Consider the following 26,643-nt stretch of genomic DNA (forward strand, 5'->3'; position numbering starts at 1 on the left):
TCCTGCCTGATGCCTCCTACTACTGCTGTTATTATTAGTCATCCTTCTACTGTTATTTTACACATATGATTATTATTGTCACATACATATACTATCATGTATTAATATATACTTACAACATATTGTACCACAATTACCATAATTATAATATTATTACTAAAATTAGTGTTGTTGTAAGCTATTATCATTACTGTCTGCCCTACATCTCTCTCTGGCTCTGTCTCTCTGGCTCTGTGTCTCTCTTTATGTATCATTTTGACATATGGATTACTGCAATTCATTATGTTGATCTGTTCTGTACTACATCTATAGCATGTCTGTCCGTCCTGGAAGAGGGATCCCTCCTCAGTTGCTCTTCCTGAGGTTTCTACCATTTTTTTCCCGTTAAAGGGTTTTTTGTGTTGTTGTTTTTTTTTTTTTTGTTTTGTTTTTTCGCAAATCCACTCAGAGATTTTCTAACATTTCATAAATGAGACATGAGATGTGTCCAAGGAACGTCAGGAATTTGAAAATACAATAATAATTTCTGTTTTTACACTTTCTGAATGTAATATCTGGTGTAATTTTGGCAATTTTTGAAGAAAAAATGCCTTCCAAGGGCAGGATTGTAAGGCATGTTGTCTTTTAAAATCTGTAGTATAACAAACAAAATCCAACCATTTAGATTCGAATGCCCCTTCCCTAAGCCAATATATATATATATATATATATATATATATATATATACATACATATATATATACATATATATATATATAACACAAGCCCCATCCCAGTGCTTATGAAATTTTTTGACATGCCTTTTATGGAGTGGCTTATTCGCCACAAGTCTCTGAACTAAACAGATTCTTTTTAGTAATGCTTTACAATCTGCCAAGTTTAATAAACCTTTTTTTTATGTCCCCACTTTTCATTCTAATATATTTACGAATTTCGTCTAACACTAAGAACTATTGTTTTTCTCCTGGCTCTTGTTTCTACTCGGACATAAAAAAAAAAACACCAACGCTTAATTGGCGTTACTTCCGGTGGGTGAATGGCTTCAGCTGGATCTGCTGTTAAACACTTTGTCACGAAATGGGATGAAATATGTGCTGCAGGGGGAACGATGTGAACGGGACGTTAATTATTTAAAGTCCAGTGTAATAATAATACCGTTACTGTTAGCTGCATTTTTGGTTGATGAACTTGATGAGACCCCAGGAAGAGTAGCTGCTGTTAAGTTCCAGCAGCTAATGGGGATCTAATAAATAAATAAATACCGTTACTGTCACGGACGGAATAGACGTAACGTCACGCTTTCAATATGAGCTGTGTGCCGCTGAAGAGGTCCTACAAGGAGCTGCCGGTGTGGATAGTGGAGGACCACCACGATGTAAGTCTGGCCTTTCTATAAAACTGCTGTGATACTGCGTTATCTTTCGACACTTCAACTTGGGATCACCAATATTACTTCCTGTATGTTTACATACCGAGCTAGCTAACGTTACAGCTAGCCCTGTGTGTTTACATACCGAGCTAGCTAACGTTACAGCTACAGCGCTCTTGAGTTTAGAGAGAACGTTGTCACACATGTAACGTTAGCTACAGAAAAAAATATTTAATATGATGAGACATTTCCATATTTTTGCTCATTATTATGAAGTGTACATACTGTTACTGTGACAGATCCATTTGAGTTTAATTGACTGAGATATTGTTTTTGTTGTTGTTTTTTTCAATAAAGCATGTTTTCTGTCTGTTTTACCTTCAGTTTCACAGTGATAGATTTCATTTGTGTCACTATCAAGTCAGTGTTGTTGTCACCATACCCTACCTGTCACCTTTTAGCCAATCCCCACCTTTTAGCAAGCTCTGCAGTGACTGTACCAAACACGGACCGTAGCACTGGTCACATATCAGACTACTAAAACATGTTAGAGGTCACAGTCCTCTTTCTTGAATATTTTTAATGTTGAAGAACCCCAAACATACAGTCACATAGAACATGATTAGATTCATGAGTTCCCCCTATCCCCCAGTGAACTGATTATGGTTCCTTTCAGAAGACAGAGGTGTCACCCTCTATATTTTTGTGAATATTAGGCAGGTTTAAATTACAGACCTGCTGTAATGTGAGCCCAGATGTATCTCAAAAACGCAGCAATCAAACTGTGAACTTCTGCTCTGAAAAGTTTGGCACCTGTAACTGCTGTGCCAATAGAGAGACAGTTACTGCTGCACCAAGAGTTTTTTTGTGTAAATAATTCCTAAAGCATTAATGAAATATAGCTGCAAGCGGCAGTCCAAGGGTTGAAGCCCTCTCAGCAGGAAGCAGCTACTGTTGGCCTCAGCAAGTGGGTTTTCAGCTCCATGAGGCTGAGCAGAGACACTTCAGCTAGTTTATTTCTGTCTAAAGAAGGAGTAAGCCCAATCACAAAGTGTTCCACCATTAGAATGTATGCAGCATTTGAATAACAGCACACTCAAAGTCCCAACATTTGCCCTCACGGAATTTAACAAAACTTGGTGTGCATGTTCCGATGTTAGTACTTGAAGCAGTGTTTCCCATTAATTAACGAAACTATGGTGGCCCGCCATAGTTTAATTTGACCCGCCATAGTTTCTAAATAAAAGATTTAGGCTGCCGAAAGTATTGACTTCTCATGATATAAATAATATCTCGAACGCTGTAGCGTTTTGTGCCGATGTGCTCAGGCTGTTAGATCCAGCGCTCGACAGTGCAAGCGTTTCACTCAACTAAAAATACGTGTGTGCGAACTGTAAAAAATATTTAGGGGCACATGTTACCTATTTACTCTATATATGCTTCCTTTAGGTAACATCATTAGAAATCACTCTATAAATTTCCATTGTTATGCGGATGATACACAGTTGTATTTATCGATGAAGCCAGAAGAAAGTAATCAATTAACTAAACTCCATAACTGCCTTAAAGACATAAAAAATTGGATGAGCACCAATTTCCTGATGTTAAATTCAGACAAAACTGAAGTTATTGTTCTTGGCCCCAAACAACTCAGAGACTCTTTATCTGATGACATAGTTTCTCCAGATGGCATTGCTCTGGCCTCTAGCACTACCGTAAGAAACCTCGGAGTAATATTTGATCAAGATTTGTCTTTTAATTCTCATTTAAAGCAAACCTCACGGACTGCATTTTTTCATCTGCGTAATATTGCGAAAATTAGGCCTATCCTGACCCGAAAAGATGCAGAAAAATTGGTCCACGCTTTTGTTACCTCAAGGCTGGATTACTGTAACTCTATTATCAGGTAGCTCTGGTAAGTCCTTAAAAACTCTCCAGCTAATTCAGAATGCAGCAGCTCGTGTACTAACAGGAACTAAGAAACGAGATCATATTTCTCCTGTTTTAGCTTCTCTGCACTGGCTCCCTGTAAAATCCAGAATTGAATTTAAAATCCTACTGTTAACTTATAAAGCTCTAAATGGTCAAGCTCCGTCATATCTTAGAGAGCTCATAGTGCCATATTATCCCACCAGAACACTGCGCTCTGAGAACGCAGGGTTACTCGTGGTCCCTAAAATCTCCAAAAGCAGATCAGGAGCCAGAGCCTTCAGCTATCAGGCTCCTCTCCTGTGGAATCATCTTCCTGTTACGGTCCGGGAGGCAGACACCGTCTCCACATTTAAGACTAGACTTAAGACTTTCCTCTTTGATAAAGCTTATAGTTAGGGCTGGCTCAGGCTTGCCCTGTACCAGCCCCTAGTTAGGCTGACTTAGGCCTAGTCTGCCGGAGGACCCCCTATAATACACCGGGCTCCCTCTCTCTCTCTCTCTCTCTCTCTCTCTCTCTCTCTCTCTCTCTCTCTCTCTCTCACTCTCATCCTATTACTGCATCTTGCTAACTCGGCCATTCTGGATGTCACTAACTCGGCTTCTTCTCCGGAGCCTTTGTGCTCCACTGTCTCTCAGAATAACTCATACCGCAGCGGTGCCTGGACAGTGTGACGTGTGTGGTTGTGCTGCTGCCGTGGTCCTGCCAGATGCCTCCTGCTGCTGCTGCCATCATTAGTCATTAGTCATACTTCTACTGTTATTATACACATATGACTATTGTCACACAAGTATACTGTCAGATATTAATACATACTTTCAACATATTGTACCACAGTAGCCAGAACTATAACTATAATATTATTACTTTCATTAATGTTGTTGTAAGCTACTGTCATTACCTGCATCTCTCTCTCTCTCTCTCTCTCTCTCTCTCTCTCTCTCTCTCTCTGTCTCATTGTGTCATATGGATTACTGTTAATTTATTATGCTGATCTGTTCTGTACGACATCTATTGCACGTCTGTCCGTCCTGGAAGAGGGATCCCTCCTCAGTTGCTCTTCCTGAGGTTTCTACCGTTTTTTTTCCCCGTTAAAGGGTTTTTTTTGGGGGAGTTTTTCCTTATCCGCTGTGAGGGTCTTAAGGACAGAGGGATGTCGTATGCTGTAAAGCCCTGTGAGGCAAATTGTGATTTGTGATATTGGGCTTTATAAATAAAATTGAAAATTGAAATTGACATGTGCGCATAAAAAAAAATCAGCCGAAGCAGCCTATATTTTTGTCAATAAAAAAATATGATAATCTAGCGCAACCCAAGGCGCGCTCAGTTTGGTAGTTTGGCAGACCGAGGTCCGCTGAGATAGGTGTGGCGGCGCAGCAGGGGGAGGTGTCGACAGATCCAGCTTGGCGCAGTGACAGTTTCGTGCCAAAAGGCTTCGCTGAAAGTGCGCTAAAAGCTCGCCATCTGAAACCAGGTCTACTGTCAGCGCAGGGGGAGCGCAGCTGGTGTAAGCCGAAGTTTGGCTGACCGGCGGACAGTGCGCACACGTCACCAAAACCTCACAGGCAGGTTTCCAGAATATCAGGCACATTAACGATGCAATAAATAGCCACAAAACCACTATTCAATGCAACTATCTGCAATCAGCACATAAATGTATCTCTATATCGACTGTCCTGTCACATCTGATGTCAGATCAAAGGGGATTGGCACCGCTTGGCACGTTTGGTACGCGTAATGGAAACCCAACACACAGCTGCAAACTAATGAGTTCACATCCCTCTCAGCCAACCACAAACAGCCACAGCATCAGATAGGGAGTATATATTCAGCATCTGTCATCTTAGAAAAGTCAAAAGAAAAGAAACAGAGTGAGACTGCGAGAGAGAAAGAGAGAGCGCGCGCATGCACGAGAGAAACGTTGACATTGATTTACAATTGTGGTGACCTCCTCCCAGGCTACCTTTGCATCATCAGCCCGTGGAGGTCTGCTCGCAGTTCCGTATATTCGGACACTGCGAGCTTGGACCTCCCGGACCAAAACATCAGTTTCCTCCTGGGAGAAGTTTGGCTGTCTGATGCTGCTACTCTCTTCTGCCATGGCGAATTGAGTAAACTCTCATTACGCCTTCTCATTTAAGGGCGAGGAGAGGGGCTCATTTGATTGGTGTGATGTGTGTAAAACCCACTCCACGTCTTCTCTCCTCCCTCTTTCCGACTTGCGCAGGTAGGAGGGACGGAGGTGGGAAAGAGTAGCTGCGCCAGCGCGCACGGTGTGCCAAACTTGCAAAATTCGCCTGGCCACACCCAGTTGGCGAAGCACAGGTGCGCTGCGCCCCAGCCTCGCCCGGACTGCGAAACTAGAGCCCAAAGTGTGGAGAAGAGGGACCGGGAAAAGGGGCGGACCTCCGAGAAGCCTGCTCCGTTCTCCCTGCAGTTAGGGACCGTTCGCCACGGTACTGCTGCTGGGCAGGGTGGAAATAAGCCCTGTAGAGTTACAGAGGACCCGGAGAATGTTTTAGGATAGTAATAACATTATATAAGATAATCATATTACAAAGATAATATAAGATAATAACATTAAAGACAAAATTAAATTGCAATACTTTTTCAAAACTTGATGAGTTTACCTTTCTGTACATTTTGTATACAAATTCATTTCAATTTCAATTTACAATGTTCAAAATTTTCTTCCGTGGGAGGGGTTGTAATTCGGCACTTGTTCGTCTGAACGTAATGATCAGTTCCGCCTGAGCGTAATAAGATTTGGTACGCGAGTGGTGGCACAGCCGTCACGTGATCGCGCTACACCAATAAGGTACCCACATTTCGTGTCGCCATGGTTTCATTCAGCAGAGGAAAACAGACCTGGAAGTCCTCAAAAGTGAGCAGAAATGAGCTGAAACAGCGCTATTCACATCGCCGTGTCCATGAAACACGATGAGACAAATAGACAATAAGGTGAACTAAGCAAAAATGTCTTAAAACACATTTGATTCAATACCTGGGCATAACCGACGTATTGTTACATAGACAACATAGCTGTCCAGTACGGAATACGAGAACGGCCATGTATTATTTTTTTTTGTGCGCTGTTATATCGTGATATAACAGCGATAGCGATTATTTCGCTAACTATCTATTTAGCCCACTCATGTAAGACCCAATAACAACAATAATGATAATAATAATAATAATAATAAGCTACTGTGGACCTATATGCCATGCCTAAAATTAGTCCTGAATTCCAAATAGTAGCCCGGGCGTTTATTTCACAAAATCGATTTTGACCCCAGGTATTTAAAAGAACCAGGGGCTATTTGCTCAAGGCTTTTATTTTGTTTTGGGGTTTTTTGCACTGACCTGTACCAGGCTGTTATTTGGTTACAGTTCCTGTCCAGTATGTTTTTAGTGCAAAAATATTGTAAGGTAGGGGTGAGTTCTTGTACAAAAATCTCTAAACATTTAGAGTGGGTCATTTTTTTCGTGGACACGGGTTTCACCGCTGGGTGGTGCTATTGCATTATACCAGTAAAGCCCCAGTTATCTGAATACCAACCGAATGGGCCATTTAACCAACAGTTACAGGCCGCCACACTGAAATATCGCCATTCTGACGGTCCGCCATCCCGAATTCTGGTTCCTGAGTCCTGACAGTAAGCTATGGCGATCCTGTAGAAGCCGTATTTCCCATGTATGTCAGCGATTTTCACCGGGGACGCACGCGAGTAATTCAGGCTGACATTACCTGTTTTTCAGTGAACTCCTTTGGTAATTTTATTAAAAGGCATGGCATATAGGTCCACAGTAACTTATTATTATTATTATTATTATTATTATTGGGTCTTACAAGAGTGGGCTACAGTGAGCACCGGGCCATCAAATCACAGCATCCGCGGTGAGAGGACACGGAATTGTGTGCGCTTTTACGCACGCGGGTGTAGGTGATCACGGATATTTGATGTGGGAAAGATGTAGCCAGATGTATTACCTGTTTTAGATACGTGGTTGTCTGTCCATCCATCCGTAGCACGAGTCATGTGCGCCACTTCACCACCGACCCGTGTGTAAAAGCGCAAACAGTCCCTCAGCCCTGCAGGCAGGGAGAGAGCAGCCCTCGCGAGCTGCTCTCTCCCTGCCTGCAGGGCTGTCCTTCCTTGAGGCAATGAATGAGGAAATAATCGCCCCGGCGTTTGATCGTACTGGCGTGACTAGTGTGACTAATGATAACAGCAGCAGCAGGGAGCATCTAGCAGGACCACAGCAGCTCTTGTAGGCTGAAATCAAGACGATCACATTAACCAGTGCGCAATCATCAGACTTGACAATTATCACGGGAAAACAATCTTTGTTATATCAAGATAACGAGATAATTAATTCATTATCACGAGAAAACAATCTTTGTTATATTGAGATAGCGAAATAATAAGTCGTTATCACGAGATAACAGTGCACAAAAAAAAAAAATACATGGCCGTTCTCGTATTCCGTACTGGACAGCTATGTTGTCTATGTAATAATACGTCGGTTATGTCCAGGTTTGAATCAAATGTGTTTTAAGACATTTTTGCTTAGTTCACCTTATTGTCTATTTGTCTCATCGTGTTTCATGGACACGGCGATGTAAATAGCGCTGTTTCAGCTCATTTCTGCTCACTTTTGAGGACTTCCGGGTCTGTTTTCCTCTGCTGAATGAAACCATGGTGACACGAAATGCGGGTACCTTATTGGTGTAGCGTGATCACATGACGGCCGTGCCACCACTTGCATACCAAATCTCATTACGCTCAGGCGGAACTGATCAATACGCTCAGACACAACAAGTGCCGAATTACCGCCCCGATCACAGGACTCTTGCGGGGTTATGAGCTACGAACTCCCGCTGATTAGCTGAACATGTATCGATCTTTTTTATGAAATAAAGATTGTGTAGTCCCCAGATGTTGGAGCGAGATGAAACGATAACTGTGTTCACCTTACGGTCTACTATCCATTTTTGTAGAGCAAATTGAGCTGGACTGTCAAATTTCAAATCATTTGGGCTTATGGCATGAGGGGCGTGGATTTTCCAATATTGGCCTTAATCACAGCACCACCATCTGGCCGATTGGGGTTATTTTTGGTAGACATTTTCAGTACGCCACTACACATGTCTGCAGTGAGTTTCATTAGGACTGGTCATAGTCATCTTGAGTTAAAGGTTAAAATTTAATAGGCCACACCCACTTTCACCAGTCAGTATGGCACTTCAAATTTTGGTTAAAACTTGGCCCCAGAGCTTGCATACTAAATTTGGTTAAATTCTGACCACTGCTTTTTGGGAAACACTTGTTTGTGGGTTTGTTTGTTTTTTGGTGGGGGGGCTTTTGCCTGTTTTCATTTGATAGGACAGATATACCTAGTGTGAAAGGGGGAGATAGAGGGGGCATGTCATGCAGCAAAGGGAACAAATGGAGTTGCATTATGGCAGGGAAATTTTCATTTGCTGATGGTCCCGATGTTTTTGACTAATTTTGCTCATTTATAATAGAAAGTTGTACTTTCACCATAAGATGGTAAATACCAATTTTGATGTTGGTACACTCAAAATTCAGTTTGATTCATTTAACAGATTTTCAAAAAAAATCTAAATGGCAGAAAATCTAGTAGGGAGAACTTAATGGTATTGAGGCTTTTTGTAGAGCACATTAAGCTTCATATGTGTGCCAAATTTAAAGTCAGCTGGACTTAAGGTGTGAGGGGTGTGGCCTTTTTATTTTTATGTTTTTTTAAAGTTACTTATAGTGCCACCATGTGGCCAACTTGGGTCATGTTTCTTGGGGAGCATTTTCATATCAATTCCAGTAATGGTGTCACGTTTCATGTTTCTAGCTCATTCCATCTCCGCAAACTCACAGTTTTGGTGTTAAATCCTAAATTACATGTAAAGTCCAGTACAGCCCAGTGATTTGCGACGAAACAAAACCATTTTACAATGTTGCAGAGAAAAGTGGCAGTAGTGTGAACTGGCTGGTCTGAGCTTGACTCAAGATGGTTGATGGTGTCACGTGCAACTCAGCAGATCAAATTGCCAGCGGCAGGTTTTAGAACACAAGGCTGGTCACCTGTTTCAACAGTCAACTGGCTTGTAGTAAAGTCCGCTGGTCAAGTTAAAATGACTCCAGTCAGTGTTTTGACTGCTGGTGCTCTGTCTCCACCGAGCTCTCTGTTTCCGTATTGAAATTATTTGGGCATATTTATTATCAATACAGTCCATCTGATGCTTGTTTTGTTTCTGTTTTTCGCTGTTTCATCACCTTTACAAATGCAACTGTAGCCAGTATCTCACTGTCACTATCCTAATTCATATTTTAAGAAGCTACAAATTCTGTTTAGCCATAAAATAAGCTTGAAAAGATGGAAATCAGAACCGAAGTGCAGAGTTGTTACATAGAGATGATGCACTGTTTCATCTAGTTGGTGTGAACCAGCAGATTTTTGAACCTCTTCAGAACAGTGCATTGCTAGTATTTCCGTGTTTCAACTCATCTTATCTTTGGTCTGAACTGGACTTAAAGTGTAAAGGAGAATTTCTTTGAAAGATTCGGTGCTTCCAAAGATTGGTATCCTAAAGAGCTCACACATTAAACCAGTTTTCTCATTACATAAGACTGAATCAAAGATCTTAAAATTGCTTATTTTACTGTATCTTTTCCAGGTGGTGCGTCACATATATCGTGCCATTGCATCAAGACACCTCCCACTGAAGAACATAAAGATGGTTCATTTAGACTCCCATCCTGATCTGCTCATCCCTGTCAACATGTCTGCTGACACTGTCTTTGATAAAGACAAACTCTTCAGGTACGTTTTGTGTCAAACATACAGTATGTTACAGTCCAAGCTTTCCCTTCAGTCTGCTTCAGAGGGCTAGGACAGTCCCATCATGAAGCTGTGGCTTGTGTCTGTCTGAACTGAGGATTACAGCTGATAGATGTTAACAAGGCTTTACTCAATTGAATTTAGGTTATCTGTGATCACTGCTGTTGACATGACCGTGGTTTCATTTACCTCTGTGACATGTTGCAAAAACTGCCTAAATCTATACAGTTATATGGTTACACATCATACAGCTAACATGGTTGACCGAGGTCACAGCTGAGGCTTCTTCGCAATAAAAGCCCCACCATGGCTGGCCCATTAAAAAGCTTTAAAGAGTTGGATGCCCCAAATCCAAACTACCCCCTACAGAAGATTGTCACTAAAGCTGTTAACAGCATGTTCTTTGAATTATTCAGACACTGCCTCTAGACAGACATATTGCTGTTAAGTTTCCTAGATGTTTTTTTTAATGCTGGAAGCACAACAAAAAGTCTGCAGACATGAATCTCCAGACCTGTCAGTCTGTTTAGTTCAGACAGGCTTTTCTTTGTACGGCACCATTTAATGCACCTGAAAGTCCAACAAAAAATCATCCAACCTGGAGAACAAACAACCAATCAAGTTGAGTCGTCTTTACTCCACACAGCACAGCAATTTAAATCCATGTTATTGATCACGAGTGTCCTGACTAACTCTGATAGAGAAGGAGAGATAACAGAAACTCTCAATGTGACATTTATGTATAATATGACTTATTTTTATAATACAGTGAGTGAAATATAAGCAGGGTTCCCCTAGTCATGGAAAACCTGGAATAGTCATGGAATTCGAAAGTCAGGCTGTTACATTGCATTGGACTTCCCCAATTACTGTATGTTTTTGTTTTCAGTGAGTTGAGTATAGAAAACTGGATAATGCCCATGGTATATGCTGGCCATGTGTCATGTGTGGCATGGCTGCATCCATACTGGGCCCAGCAGATCAGAGAGGGGGAGCACAGGATGGCTGTAGGACGAGACTCTTCCACCACCACCATCAGGTAGGACATACACTAAACAGAGTTGTACTTCTTTATGAAATCCTCTGTTGCTTTATTAAGTGTATATCTTGACTTAAAACCTCACACATTCATAGTCTATGCACACAGGTGTTTTCAGTTTGTTGCCTAATTAGACTTTACTGAACTGATTTAACCAGCGTGTAAAAGCTGGGCTTGATTGACGGCTTCCCCACTTTCCTATTAGTTTGCACTAAGTTGCAACCTCCAGGGCTAACAAAATGAGGCCAACATGGAAGTGCCAAAAACTGCAGCTCCTTGAATGGCCACTTGAGGCTGGCTCTTGAAGCCACTCACTATCTGTATAGACCCGATCACAGTTTGTACACAATGATGATGTAGTACGTATGCGTGTGCATTTTGGCAATGGAAGTATGGCAGAGATCAACAGCTTGTCAAGCTATGCAAGGGGATTATCAACAAAAGATCGGGAATGTTACCTTAACAAGTTGACTTTGACAAATGGTGTCCGACTTCCAGATCCGTGTGCTATTAATGAGTGGGTTGAAGACGTTAAGTGGCCGAATATACAGTGGCCAGATATATATACGTATTTAATTGAGAAACCGAGCGTGTACACCAGAGAGAAATTACGAGCCTATAAGTCACTGGATGCTTATGAGTATGTTGTCTGTGGTCATGTACAGAACGTCAAATACCATGACATAGACTCAAAGTTTTGTGTGCTGAAAACAGAAATTCTCCCTAGTCAAAGACAAGGACACAAGACAACGATGTATGAGGCTTGGGTTATTTAAACCTTTATTTTAACTCGTTGGTCACTGAGGTTTCCCTCATTTACAGGGACGATGAGTTTACAACAGCAACAAAGCATAAATACAATTACAGTGAAAAACAATCACAAGGCGATTTACAAAAGTCAGACACCATACATTTAAAATCAGCAAGAGAGGGTATATTCTCCAGCCCCAAAGCGTGTTAGAGAATATTTCAAGAGTTTGGAGCGTCAAAAGAAAAAGCTGATTTACCGAGCTCTGAATGTACAAAAGGGACCTTAAGAAACATCAAACCACTGGATCGAGTTGAGTAAGATCCAGAGTGCCATTCTAGTAGGGATGAAATGTATGGAGGCTGCTTACCAGTAAGGGCCTTGAAAATAAACATATACCATTGGTTCATGCGTCTGTCAGAAAGAGAGGACCAACCAACTTTTTTATATAGTATACAATGTAGGGCTGTCAACGAATATTCTAAATTCGAATTTAAATTCAAATTTGAAAAAAAAATGGACCTTCGAATGTGAAAATTGATATTCGATTGTGGAGAGAAAAAAAAAAACACCACCGCAGCTGTCCTCTTTGCGAGTGGGCGTTGGCATCAGACGCGCATTTCTCCAGCCTGGTCGACAAGCGGTTCTGCTCCCAGCTGTTGTCTCCGTCACCCGGCTTGACACATTTGCTCGCGGCTCACGCAGAAAATAGACCAGACGCTGAAACGATCGTTGCAGGGCGCGAGCTGGTCACGGTCCGGTGCTTCGAGGCTATTCGCAGCGCTTCCGCGGGCGGTGTGGCCACGGGTCAGAGAGGGGGGCGAGCGAAAGGTCTGCGGTCGTTTATAACGTAATGTTGTGTATGTAATAGATAATTGTTTTATGTGTTTTAATGTGTAGGTATGTAAATGTTTTCAAAGACATTTATGTTGAAATAAAAATACCTACAAGTAGTTATGTTTCCTTGTATTAATACATATACAAGTATGTTTCCTTGTATTAGTTTGCCCTCTTGTGGACATAATGCGGAAAAAAAAAATATTCGAATGGTTCGAACCTATGAGTTATTTTTAGAAGGAATATTCGAACGTCATTTTTGAGCAATTTTGACAGCCCTAATACAATGATGGGTGTCATATCTATCCCCGGTAATAAATCTAAGAGCAGAGTGATAAATGGAATCCAGAGGTTTGAGGGTTGTAGTTGCTGCATGTCTGTAAATAATATCACCGTAGTCCAAAACTGATAAAAAGACTGACTCAACAATTTTCGTCCTGCTGATTAATGGGAAGTAAGATTTGTTTCGGTACAGGATGCCAACCTTCTGTCGCAGGGTGGAGGCAAGAACATTAATATGAAACTTAAAAGTTAATTTTTCATCAAGCCAGAGGCCAAGATACTTATATTCAGGGACTCGTTCTATGAGTGAGCCATCTGTGGTTGATAAAAGTGTGTTGTTGCAATCCAGGTTTCGAGATCGAGAGAATAGCATAAATTTGGTCTTTTTTACATTTAAGACCAATTTCAGGCTACGAAGAGCCTCCTGGAGAACATTAAAGGAGAGCTGCAGTTTCTCGGTGGCCAACTGTACAGAGTCAGCAATGCAATACAGAATTGTGTCGTCTGCATACAAATGGGCATGACAGTCATTCAGAGAAGAAAGAATATCATTGATGTAAATGGTAAAAAGGACAGGACCCAAGACAGAGCCCTGCGGCACACCTTTGGTTACAGGTAAGAATTCAGAATTAAAGTTACCAGACTTTACACACTGGCGCCTAGAAGATAAATAATCAGCAAGCCAATCACAGGTACTAGCATGTAAACCTATGTTGTGTACTCTATTCAGCAGAATTTGGTGATCGACTTTGTCGAATGCTTTTGACAAGTCAACAAACAAAGCAGCACAATGTTTTTTTTTTTGTCTAATGCTGTGATTATGCCATTGGTAACCAGAGTGGTGGCTGAAATTGTACTATGATTGGCTCTAAATCCTGATTGATGGGGACTAAGTACTGAATAGGTAGAAAGAAAACCCTTGAGTTGATTGTTTATCAACGTCTCCAGAACCTTAGCGAGGCAAGGTAACTTAGAAATGGGACGATAATTATCCAGGTTATCCCTGTCACCTCCCTTATACAGGGGAGTCACCTGGGCAGATTTCCAGACAAGGGAAAATTTACCAGAGGAAGTGGAAAGATTAAATATATATGTAAGTGGCTCAGCAATAAATGGGGCTGCCAACCTGATGAAAGAAGGTTCTAAATTATCCTCACCAGTAGAGTACCTAGGGTTGATTGATAGTAACTGATGAAGTACCTCATCCTGGGAGACAGGGTTAAAAGAAAAACAAACAGAAAACAAACAATCACAGCTGACAACTGATGGCGTTACTGTAGACTTGAATTTCTGATCAAACAGAAGGCCAGCATCAGCAAAATGTCTGTTGAATGCATGACAGATATTGGCCTCACCTGAGACGTCACGATTATTTACACATATGTGTGTCAGCAGAGCACTGGAAGCTTTAGGTTTAAGTAGATTTACTGCACTCCAAAATTTAGCTGGGTTGGAGAAAGAACTGGAGATAAGATAGTCATAATACTCGGTGTAAGCTTTCCTTACGGCTGCAGTACAGCGATTTCGAATTTGTCTGAAAGTGAGCCAATGGTGAGGGTTACCAGAGTGCCTGGCACGAGACCAAGCTAAATTTCTGTCTCTGAACATGCTAGACAGTTCCTGTGAAAACCAAGGTGTTACTCTGTTCTTAATTCGAATTTTTCTAAGGGGAGCATGTTTATCCACTAAAGAGTTAAATGTTTTCACAAAGGTGTCTGTAGCAACCTGGACATCAGTGGCTTGAATTATGGAATGAATATTACTGGAAGCCAGGTCACTGAGGAAAGCTTGGCTATCAAAGTTTTTGAAATTCCTCCTGTTAACAGTGTGTGACTTTGTTTTTGGCAACTGCAGGCTCCTGACACATGCTGTGGGGCAGTGATCACTTATACCTTGGTCAAAGACCCCACAAGCAGAGATTCTGTCACTTTTATTTGAAAAAATCAGATCAATAAGGGTAGACCGTGAATAATTGTTAGGATTTGGCCTGGTAGGCTCAGTGACAAGCTGACATAGGCTGAGATTCCCACTAACCTCCTTGAGATAATTTGAGGCACCACTTAACCAATCGAGATTAAGGTCACCCATTACAATCATTTCAAAATCTAAGTATAGTTAAAGTATCTCGGCCAGACAATCAATAGAGCTTGAATCAGCTGAAGGAGGTCTATATACACCAACAACACACAAAGTATTATTCTTCCCCAAAGCAACCTTTAAAATTAGCAGTTCGAAACATTTTGGGATGGTGACAGATTTTAGGACTGAAACCTCAAAGCTGGATTTGACATATATTGCCACACCGCCTCCCTTGCCAACCCTATCACATCTGAAAATATTGAAGTGATCCAGAGCTACTGAGGAGTCACTGACAGATTCTTTCAGCCAAGATTAAGACACAACTAAGATATCAGGATCAGTCTGTGACAGGAGAATTTTAATGTGTTCTAATTTATCATGATGTAGAAGGCTTCTTATATTCAGGTGAATTCATCCTAAACCTTATTTTTTGCTTGAAGGTTTGTGGATTATTAAGGAGGATCGGGGTATGGACTGTGTATGGTGGCAGAGATATGGTAGGTTGTGCGGACACTGGTAATAGGTTAAAAGGATTAACAGTGAATAAGCTAGATGAGTATGAAATACGTTTCCTGACAGTGATCACAGTAGTAATCTGTGAGACTGTTGGTGGGGTAGGAGGATTCATAACAGCAGGGGGCATTATCTTAGGGTTATTGGGCTGGAGTGAAATAGTGATTTGATGGAGGTTCTGATAATTCACAGCTTTAAAACTGCCACACAAATGAGGACACCTTTCAGACACAATAGTTTGAATTGGGAGACCAACAATAGAGGGTGTGGGCAATGTAGGTTTGCACATGACTGGGGAGGAGATAGTTTGCACTCCAGACCGCAGGGAGGAGCTAGAGGGAGAAACAGTACTCGGGGCTGCTGCGGCATGCGGAGAGGAAGAGAGTGTGGAGTGGGTGAATGTTGACAGTCAGGCATATGGCGAGTACTGGACACTGATTTTGAAGTTAGTTTTTAGCATAGTGGTACCAAGGCAGTTTGGGTGAATACTAGACATGTAACGATATATTGAATTCCGCGGTGTCGCGATAAAATAAATTCTTGTTACCGTCGTGGGAATGCCACGGTAGTTATATAGCTGTGTTCTCCTACAGAGCCGGTAATATGACTGTGCGACTACATTCCCCATAATCCTTTGCATGCAACTGCGTGCGCAGGTGAGAGCAGACTCGTGCAGCTCAGCCTCTCCGACTCTGACGTGTGCGTGACCGGAGGAAACAGCGAATAAAAGTAAAGAGATTGATCGTTTTTCTTTGTGGATTTTCTCCGCGACTGTCCGTCATAGCGAGAAGCCACACATATCACGTGAAACAGCAGAATCGTGGCTTTCCGACAAGACCAAGCACTTGTCGGTAGTCCAATGTTTTCACAGCGGAAAAAAAATTGATAAAGTTACACTAAAATAATGTATAACAAAGCTTTCATACAGCTTTGCACACACATTACTCTTGGATGGATTACTCGCGAATGCAGGCTCGCACAGAAATGCCACGCATATCACATGAAAGCGCAGGACCAGAGCTTTCCTCTCCTCATCTCCTGTTCTGAGAAAGTGTTGATGTCAAGATTGTCAACCTGGCGTGAACAATCTGAGTGAATGTGAGTTTTTCTATGACTTCCAGGGAAATGGCTGGGCTTTATTTATTTTGGTTTTCTTTTACACACATCTCTACCCACCTCTCTCTCTCTCGCTCTCTCTCTGTGTATCTGTGAGTGAGGGATTGTGTGTTATTTAGTTAGTTTACATTATTTCTAATTTGTTAATTTTGTTGTTGTTGCAGGGTCTGATTGTTCTAAGTTCGGTATATTTGATGAATATTAAGACTACTCTATCCTAATAATTTGATGTCATTCAGATGACTTTCTAGTAATAGTACTACACTAGTAGTAGGGGGGAAATGAAAGCACATGTTCAACTGTGTGTTGATTTGTTTATGATACGCTTCCAAGTTAAAAATAACATGCTGTACAGTGTACATGCACTGTTTTTGAATAAAATAGCTATTTTTAACAATAAATTTTATTTTTTTCCCCTTGTATAAATATTGTGATATATATCATATCGTGGTCTCTTTATCGTGATAATATCATATCGTGAGTTTCTGGTATCGTTACATCCCTAGTGAATACCATCAGATGTAACGAAGGCCGAGTGGCTCCAAAACAAATTGAAGTTGTTTATAAACCCTAAACTGAGTTCTTTGCAAGTGGAGAGCAACCAGGTGTGGATATAAAAGACCTCGCTGAATCGCTCCGAACTGCGTGTCAGCATTGGAATAGGTCCTGAAATGAACACAGATTTGCCGGTGCTGCGCAGGAAACTGAGGAGGTGTTTAAAGTCAGCTTTTATCAGCTCAGACGGTGTGGTGTCATTTGTTCCAACGTGCACTATGATTTTGGAGACCGTGGAGGGAAGGGAGCGCAGAAGCTCAGGGAGTTTTTTTAAAATGACAGGAACTGTGGATCCAGGAAAGCAGCGGGTGATTGCATTGAAATAATGGACGTGTTTGATGATTGAATTCTCCCACGATGAGAGTGGTGGGCAAGAAGAGGGGATGAGGAGCTCGCCGCTGTGCCCCATGACAAGTGGATGGCGAGGGAGGAGTGCACTCATTTCCAGGAAGCTGAAGATGTTGCAGCTGAGGCTCTGTGGACTGGCCAGGTGAATCCACACCAGCGTCAGGTGGAGGAGAGACGGCAGCGGCGGGAGGTGCAGTCGCTCGATCCACACCAGCGTCAGGTGGAGGAGAGACAGCAGCGGCAGGAGGAGCATCTGTCCGATCCACACCAGTGTCAGGTGGAGAAGTGACAGCTTCGGTGGCAGCTGGTGCTGTGTAGGCATTTGCAACAGACCCTGTCCGCGAAGTGGACGGGTCTGGTGGTGACAGAGCTGCAGCAGCTTCAGTGGACAGGAGCCCATAGCGATCTGAGAGCTCCAGACAGAATCTGGGGGCAGATGGATACCTTTTAGCACCCTGAACCACATCTGTCCAGAGTGGCTGGGCTACTGGCTGGTTTGGAGTCGAGCAGAGGACCACTGGGACCTTTGGTTTAGCTCCAGCTTTTGGCGTTGAGTAGCCGGACGGGTGTGGACAGGTAGAGGGTTCCCAGGGGACTGTGTCTTGGAAGGCTGCGGAGAGCGTGGAGATCTTCCATGACTGGTTGAGAGCCAGATCTATAAACTGTCACAGCAAGGATTCGCTGGTTTTGAGCTCTGCTTTCTTCAAGCAGGTAAGTGATCCTTTTGTTGGCTTTGGTGAGCAGTGGGTTTTCTACGGGTGACATGGATGTGGCCATGGAGGCAGCTGGGGAGACAAAAACAACTGCCGCAGCAAAGGAGTAGTCTAACAGAAGTGTGTGGCTTGTTAACTGGTGGTGCTTCAGGGGCAGTGCAAATAAAAGAGACTTACGCGCGAGGACTCCAAATGGAGTCCACGGCGTCGGGATGAAGTAATTCAGAGAAATCAGTTTTTAATCACCCAGGAGTTTAAAACTTACAGATGCCTAGGCGTCCGGTAGCTGTGGCGCTGTCATGCCGGCACAGTCATGCAGAATTATACAAAAAAAAACTTGTGGTCGGTCCGTCCGATGATTAAGAACAACAGCCCAATTGAATGGAATACGAATTAAAAAAGCAGGGCTTGAGCTTAAATTATTTTAAAAAACGATAGAAATTAGTTAAAAGGGTATATTTCTATGAGCCAGAATGACAGAGGTCTGTCAGACGCCACAAGGTCTGTCCTGAGACATAAATAACAACAATTGGTTATAATCAACCAACAAGAAAACTACGTCCTCACAGCGAATTGCACCTGTATGGCAGGGTAAGTAGCCTTTTATTTGGTGTTGTGGGCTTGTAGCTAACATAGTTCAGAGCTCTATGATATAGTTGTTATGCAAACATGAATTATGCTTCTGTGTTACTGTCCTTTCAGGTTTAACTTAGGATGTTTCTCTCCTTTCCATATCAAAAGTCGTATGTCTTGCCCTTGTAACTTTCTCATAACCAGGATTTGAAACTAACATTTTCATGAACTACACACAGTGGCAACAGGGTTCAAAATGTCAGCAGCCAGTATCATTCAGATACATTCAAAACCTGATTAAGCTTAGGTCGGATACTTGCTCACATGTCTAGTAAGTCAGATGTTTACCTGCTTAATAGCCAGAGCCAAAATTTGGCTGAGAGCAAATGTTACTTTCAAGCCCCGGTCATAACATTATGGATCAGCCAGTATGTTTATTATGTTTTTGTGAAATTTCAGGCTTGGGTCATGCTGCAGCCATGCAGCTGCAATATTATTCAAAGTTGAGCTCTATGTTAGGATGGGAAGGACAGAGAAAGCAGCGGTTACTTCTGGAGTGTGCATGTGGAAAGACATCAGCAGGAAAGAAGTCAGACCAGCTCCATTGAGAGAAATCAGCTTCCACAAACCAAAGAGGCTAGGCAGGCAACTTCCAGCAGCTTCAGCATCTGCTAGGAAGAATAGTATCACACCCAGAGGCATGTAATAGTTGACAGAGCCTAGATAAGTTTCCTTTCGCCATAGTGCATTTAATTAATTCTCAAGATTTCTCCTCAGTGTTTTGACACCATAATGTAGCCTGAGAAAGGTGTTACTTGGTGATGCAGAGATGAAAATCCTAAAGGCCTACAGACACAGTTTGAATAATGTCAGTATCATTTATGTTAGTTTGAATATGTCTGTGCATTTGTCTTCAGATTACTGATTCTAGAAATTAGATTGTTATCTATTGTACACCTGCGTGTTTAAAGCTCTGCATAACTGGTTTAAGAAGAATTCAGTCAGTATTCTTAAAATGTGAATATTATGCAGCACAATAATTGTGTCTTTTTGTTGCTCTATTATCAGTGTTGACAGATGATGATCGGGAACTGCAGGTTGTGGACCCAGGTGCTGCAGTGCTGACAAGCCTGGAGAACAGTGACACTGACACTGCATCATCTGACACTGATTCAGAGGAGCATCCAGACTTACCTAAGCCCTTGGCCTCTAGTTTTTTATCTTTTGATACCCCTCTAATCCCTGGCCCTTTCTCCTCAAGAGGCTCTTGCCTTTTGCCAGGCCGCCATTGTAAATAAGAATTTGTTCTTAATGACTTGCCTGGTTAAATAAAGGTTAAATAAAAATAAAAATAAATAGTTTCCCAGCACAGCGCAGGGTGGCGAACCCTGCGCAGAGCTAGTTTAGAGCAGCGCAACCGGAGGCATGCTCGGTTTGGTAGCTTGGCAGATCAAGGTGTGCTGAGATGGGTGTGGCAGCGCAGCAGGGGGAGGTGTCGACAGATCCAGGGCTTCGCCGAAGGTGTGCTAAAAGCTCGCCAGCTGAAACCAGGTCTACTGTCAGCGCAGGCGGAGCGCAGCCAGTGTAAGCCAAAGTTTGGCTGACCAGCGGACAGTGCGCACACGTCAGCAAAACCTCACAGGCAGGTTTCCAGAATATCAGGCACATTAATAATGCAATAAATACCCCAAAAAACACTATTCAATGCAACTATCTGCAATCAGCACATACATGTATCTTTATATTGACTGTCCCGTCACATCTGATGTCAGATCAAAGGGGATTGGCACCGTAATGGAAACCCAACCTGATTTGATTAACACAGCTACAAACTAATGAGTTAACACCCCTCTCAGCCAACCACAAACAGCCACAGCATCAGATAGGGAGTATATATTCAGCATCTGTCATCTTAGAAAAGTCAAAAGAAAAGAAACAGAGTGAGACTGCAAGAGAGAAAGAGAGAGCGCGTGCACGAGAGAAACGCAAAATTGATTTACAAATGTGGTGACCTCTTCCCAGGCTACCTTTGCATCATCAGCCCATGGAGGTCTGCTCGCAGTTCCATATATTCGGACACTGCGAGCAGACCTCCTGGACCAAAACATCAGTTTCCTCCTGGGAGAAGTTTGGCTGTCTGATGCTGCTGCTCTCTTCTGCCATGGCGAATTGAGTAAACTCTCCTTACGCCTTTGCGCGGCGCATTTAAGGGCGAGAAGAGGGGCTCATTTGATTGGTGTGATGTGTGTAAAACCCACTCCACGCCTTCTCTCCTCCTTCTTTCCAACTTGCGCAGGTAGGAGGGACGGAGGTGGGAAAAAGGAGTAGCTGCGCCAGCGTGCACAGTGTGCCAAACTTGCAAAATCCGCCTGGGCACACCCAGTTGGCGAAGCGCAGGTGCACTGTGCCTCCGCCTCGCCCGGTCTGCGACACTAGAGGCCCTTGACTGCTTTATTTGATGCAACACTCAGGGAACTCTCACCACAGGAAATGCAGGTGAAATGTGAAGATACATTTCGCAGACTAAAAACTACACTACAACCTCATCAATGTGAGAAACTGGAATTTGTGTCACAGCAGTCACAACAGTCAAGGTCAAAGGAGTGGCACACCTATCGGGCTGGTCGGATCACAAGTACCAAATTTCACCATGCGAGCACAACTGACAAGATCAGCAAAACATACCTAAATGATATAATGCAGCACAACAAATCACAAATGTCCCATCTGTGCTCTGGGGTAAAAACATGGAGGAAACAGCAAGACAAGCCTACACTGCATTTATGTCCCAAAGCCATCCAGATTTCAGTATCAGCTCATGTGGCTTAGTAGTGCAACCTTCTGAGCCACACCTTGGATCATCGCCAGACGGGATAGCAACATGTACCTGCTGTGGCAAAGGGGTGGTAGAGATAAAGTGTCCCTACAAATACAGCGATAGCCTTCAAGGATGTACAGAAGACAAGCAGTTTTGTCTGGACAAGTCATTCTCATTGAAACATTCACACCCATACTACTATCAAACTCAACTTCACATGTTTGTGTGTGATGTTAGCTACTGTGACTTTGTGTTGTGGACGAAGGAGGAGTTCATTGTGCAACATATCCTAAGAAATGAAGAGTTTCTGCAGGAGGCTTTGCCAAAAGCACAAGACTTCTTTATCTCAAGAGTGTTGCCTGAACTACAAGAAGACATGACCTTGTCTTGGTGTCACATAGAGCCTGCAAATACTGTGAAAGGCCAGATTTTGGCAAAATGATAATCTGTGTCAAATGCAACAACTGCTTTGACTACAGCTGTGCACAGATCAAAAGGAAGCCAGCAACATGGTTATGTAAGAAATGTCTGAGAGTTGAGGCCTGAATGCCTTCATTTAGAACTGGGCAATATATTGGTATTGTGGTATGAGACCAGATATGGTCTTAGATGTTGGATATGGATTGTCTTTTCCTGGTTGTAAAAGTTGCATAACAGTTAAATGATGTCACCTACCAGACCTACCAGACTGCTCTGTTCTATTATTATTATTATTATTGCCTTTAACACCTTAGTCATTATATCCACAGTACTGATTATTATAGTTCAAACATCTCATTGTGTAAATATTTTGTGAAAGCACCAATAGTCATCCATATTGAGGTATTTGGTCAAAAATATCAATCTGAATGTGGTCCATATCACCCAGACCTACATTTATTAAAGTCTGAAACAATGAATTCATCAGCAGCCTTTTCTTTACATTTTATGTTGTTGTTATTGACTGCCGTGTGTAGATGCACTTCAGTGTAACAAGACATTTAAAGTTTTATTCTGTAATGCTATATATGTATCCATAGAGATAATTTGCAACCTAAAATTATCAAGGAATATTTGACAGATTTGTTTATTTGCACTACTGTTTACAACATACAGAACCAGTTTGATTCTAATATATTGTACATATTCTTACTTTCCATGTATGCACTTTAATGGCACCTATGTTGTTTGTATACATTTCTCAAATGGTTATTTGGGAATTAAACTCTGTTAATAACATCATTACAAATAAAAGTGATACTGCAATTGTTATAGTCTGAGATGATCTGGGGGGAAAAGGACCATTAGACACATCAGTGGCAGCCAATGTTGGGAGGTTTATTATAATTCATTAAGTTTTAGTACAGTAAATACATGTTTTACAGATGTAAATCACTTTATAACTCATACATGGTTATGTGTAACTCATTTGGGAACAACACTCTTACAGAGGTTTGTGAGGGCACCACATACAGTCACAACATCATCTAGTATGTTAACCTGCGACACTGGAATAACTGTTTGCAAAATCTTAAAGTTCTTCCACCGACCAATAACTCGTTCCACATGGATCCTCACACGAGAAAGTTGTCTAGATGTGTCCACTTCCTGTGCAGAAAGCTGCTTTTTTCCTTTTGTGAAATGAGGGATACGAAGGGTTGCACCATCAGCCACAAGCTCATCTCTGATGAGAAATCCTCTGTCTGCTAAAACCTCATCCTTAGGCTCCAAAAGTTTGAAGAAACCTGACTCTTTAGTGATCTGCTTGTCTGAAACCCGTCCACCCCACCCAGGAGACAGAAATGAAATTGTACCAGCTGGAGTGATGCCGATCAAATATTTAATGGTGTTGTTGTGTTTATAATTTGACCATGTCTGGGCCCTGGCAGTCAGATTACTGGGTCTAGCTATGAAAATTTCAGTGCAATCTATCATGCACCGGCATCTTTTAAAGTTGCGCTTGAATATTTTTGGCATATTTTTAAGTATTGCCCCCTTACTTGGCCATTGAATGAGTGGCTTGAGGACCACAGCCTAACAGGGACCCAGCTCCGCAAAATATTTGATATGCTGGTTTTTGATACCTTAAATCTATATGCCAAGTCAGTATTACTTAGGCGCAACCTTAATTTCATCAATATAACCAATAGGTGGTCCTCTACTTTTTGGCTAATTCTGTCTATGCTGCCCATTATTTTTGTAAGCAGCCACTCAAAGATCACGGAGGTCAGTCCTGTGAGAAAAATCAATTGTCCTGTGTTGCAGTTAACAGTGGTGTAGATTTTTGCAGCTCCTCTTTCAGCTTTACATTTTCAGCTCGTAGTGTGTCAAACTCCTGTCGCAGGTTGACATAGTCCTCCTGAAGCTGACTGTGTCTCAGGTTCAGATCATCGTACTCTCTCCTTGGAACTGGGATATCCTCCTCAGCTTTAATAGAGAAAAGTGAAAAATTAGCATGTGCTCCAACCAATGCAGACACAATCCAGGGTTCTCACACATTTTTACCAATGAATTTTCAAAACTTTTCCATGATGTTTCCATTATACTTTACCCCATTCCCATAACTTTATTTAAGTAGATTAAAATAAGTAGGCCTATATTGTAGTATGATTACAAGGAGAGTATGAGAACAGGAAAAGAGGAGGAGTAAGAGGGGAAGAATAAGAGAGGAGGAGGAGGAGGTGAAGCGTGGGAGAAACAATACCCAAAAACTGTATATTAAAAACTTTTCATAAACATTGTTAATTCCAAAACCAATTCAAGGCCTGGAAAACTGTTCTAATTTAATAACTTCTCCTGGAATTTCATGGAACCCTGACAATCAATCAGTTAATTGTAAGATGAAATATATTCATACCAGGACAATGATCCATGCTGCATTCTTCAGAGTTTCAGAATGAGCAGGTTGATTTGCTGCAGTGTTAGGTCTGTCATCTCTCCTCCTTTTCCTATGGAACCTCCAGAAAAAACAGCAGAAATTTACAGTTAGATTGATCCATATTACAAAACAGCAGCTGTTGGCACCAAAGCTTATGCAAGAGAGGAAAACAAACCAAAAAAATAAACGACTGAGAGGGGAGCAACTCGAATTATTCTTACCTGTCCATCTTTGACTCAGGGTTCTGGCTTTGTTTTGTGTACACAAACACAGAAGGCACAAAATCAGGACTACAAGAGTCCAATGACGCCTCACCTGCAAATAAAACACACACACACACACACACACACACACACACACACGTTTGTTTACTAGTCAAATCAAACGCCAGCTAGTCATCAAACTTTAGCTGCATTTGATTACTATTCTACATCGTACAGACAATCACTAATGTAAACCAGGCTTTCCAGTGAAATCAAAGAGTAGATAGATAACCTTACCTGATATAAAGTGGGCACTGCAGACGAGCATTTTTGATTATGTCCTCATTCCAGTCAACACGTTGAATCGCTTGCAGCCACAGACGCCGCCGGTTGCTCTGAAATGGTCGTGATCCTGTCGGAATCCTGTAAAACTTAAGTCCGCCGGTGGAATATCGATTCTGACAACCGTATACTCAACAACCAGACATTTTTGATGCTGGAAACAGTTTTTATCCACTTTTAAATGCTTGCTACCTCGTCTGTGTTGGTCAGAACAGCTGGGGAAGAACACCACTTCCGTTGCCAAAGTGCGCGTGCAACTATATGATGATGTCAGCTGTGAAGGGGTCTATAACCACACATTATAAATGCCCAAATTTACTGCAGAAACTACAGACTACCAGGCACGCACATCAAAGTAGGCTGGTACGATTTGATGCTCTAAAGGTACGCATATCGCTCGATCTCACATTTCGCCGGTTTAAGGCTATTGGTCTATGCAAGTTGTCACTCTCAAGTTGATGCCCGGTGAGCATAGACGCGTAGGCAGAACGAAAAGATTTCGACCAATCACAGCGCTGCATATACATTCAGTGAATGTAGAGTCTGTAAGCAAACCCCGGAGATCTTGCCTCCGGAAGAAGAGCGGAAGAGCCCTGGTTTCCGGTTGTAGGCTGTTTGTAGTCCGCGTGATATTGACCAATCACAAAATTTTGGATTTCTCATACGAGCGCTGTCGGAGGGCTTTCATTTTGAAACAGGAAAGGTTGAGCAAAACAGAGGTATTTATTTCTTCGTGTATGTGACAGATATAGACATTGAAACTGTAGCGAAAGGTAGTGTAATGTCATGATTAATGTATAATGTAATGTATGATTATCAAAAGACAATTTTCACTGTCTATTTTTGCCGAGAACCGCATGTGTCACACGGAAAAAAACAATGCACCTATGAATCTCTATATGAGCAGCAGCCAAGCTGTGCCTTAGCAGCACTGCTCACACAGGCAATGTGGCTGCTCTAACCTGTTAACACAGGCACTGAAATAAAAAACAAAATGTTCCACCACACACAGGTGCTGTTCACAAAGGCAGTGTGGCTGCTCTAACCTGTTAACATGGGCGGCAAAATAAAAAAACAAAATGTTCTGTGACACGTGCTGTTCATGCAGGCAGTGTGACTGCTCTAACCTTTTAAAACGGGTGCTCAAATAAAAAACAGAATGTTCCCTGACACATATGCACTGTTTACACAGGCAGTGTGGCCTGGGCTGAAGGCTCGCTGTTTTTTAGCCCAGCCAGAAAACTTGCAGCCCCTACCAGCCAGTTTAAAGGAGTGAGGAGTCAGCAGTCAATGACGGAATAAAACTATAAAACAATTGTGAATCACCACAATCACCAGACGTCCTTGAGCTATCAGTCATAATTGTGCACACAAAATATGAGACTGATAGGTCAAGTACTGTGAGATTAGCTGATGACAGACGGATACACACACTCACTAATGCCCACACTCACTTAAAC

The 26,643-nt window shown here is 42.2% G+C and overlaps 1 protein-coding gene across 1 annotated transcript in view; it reads left to right on the forward strand.

Moving 5' to 3' along the window:
- The first annotated feature begins 1,013 nt into the window (after positions 1–1,013).
- The window catches only part of c12h5orf22 (chromosome 12 C5orf22 homolog), a 51,765-nt gene continuing 26,135 nt past the window's right edge, over positions 1,014–26,643 (forward strand). Inside the window, exons 1-3 of the mRNA XM_033650324.2 lie at positions 1,014–1,375; positions 9,997–10,142; positions 11,050–11,199. Coding sequence (XP_033506215.1) covers positions 1,307–1,375; positions 9,997–10,142; positions 11,050–11,199 — 365 coding nt within the window. The 5' untranslated portion in view covers positions 1,014–1,306. The remainder of the gene's footprint in view (positions 1,376–9,996; positions 10,143–11,049; positions 11,200–26,643) is intronic.

Source organism: Epinephelus lanceolatus, chromosome 12 (assembly GCF_041903045.1).
Source record: "Epinephelus lanceolatus isolate andai-2023 chromosome 12, ASM4190304v1, whole genome shotgun sequence".
Taxonomy (NCBI): domain Eukaryota; kingdom Metazoa; phylum Chordata; class Actinopteri; order Perciformes; family Serranidae; genus Epinephelus; species Epinephelus lanceolatus.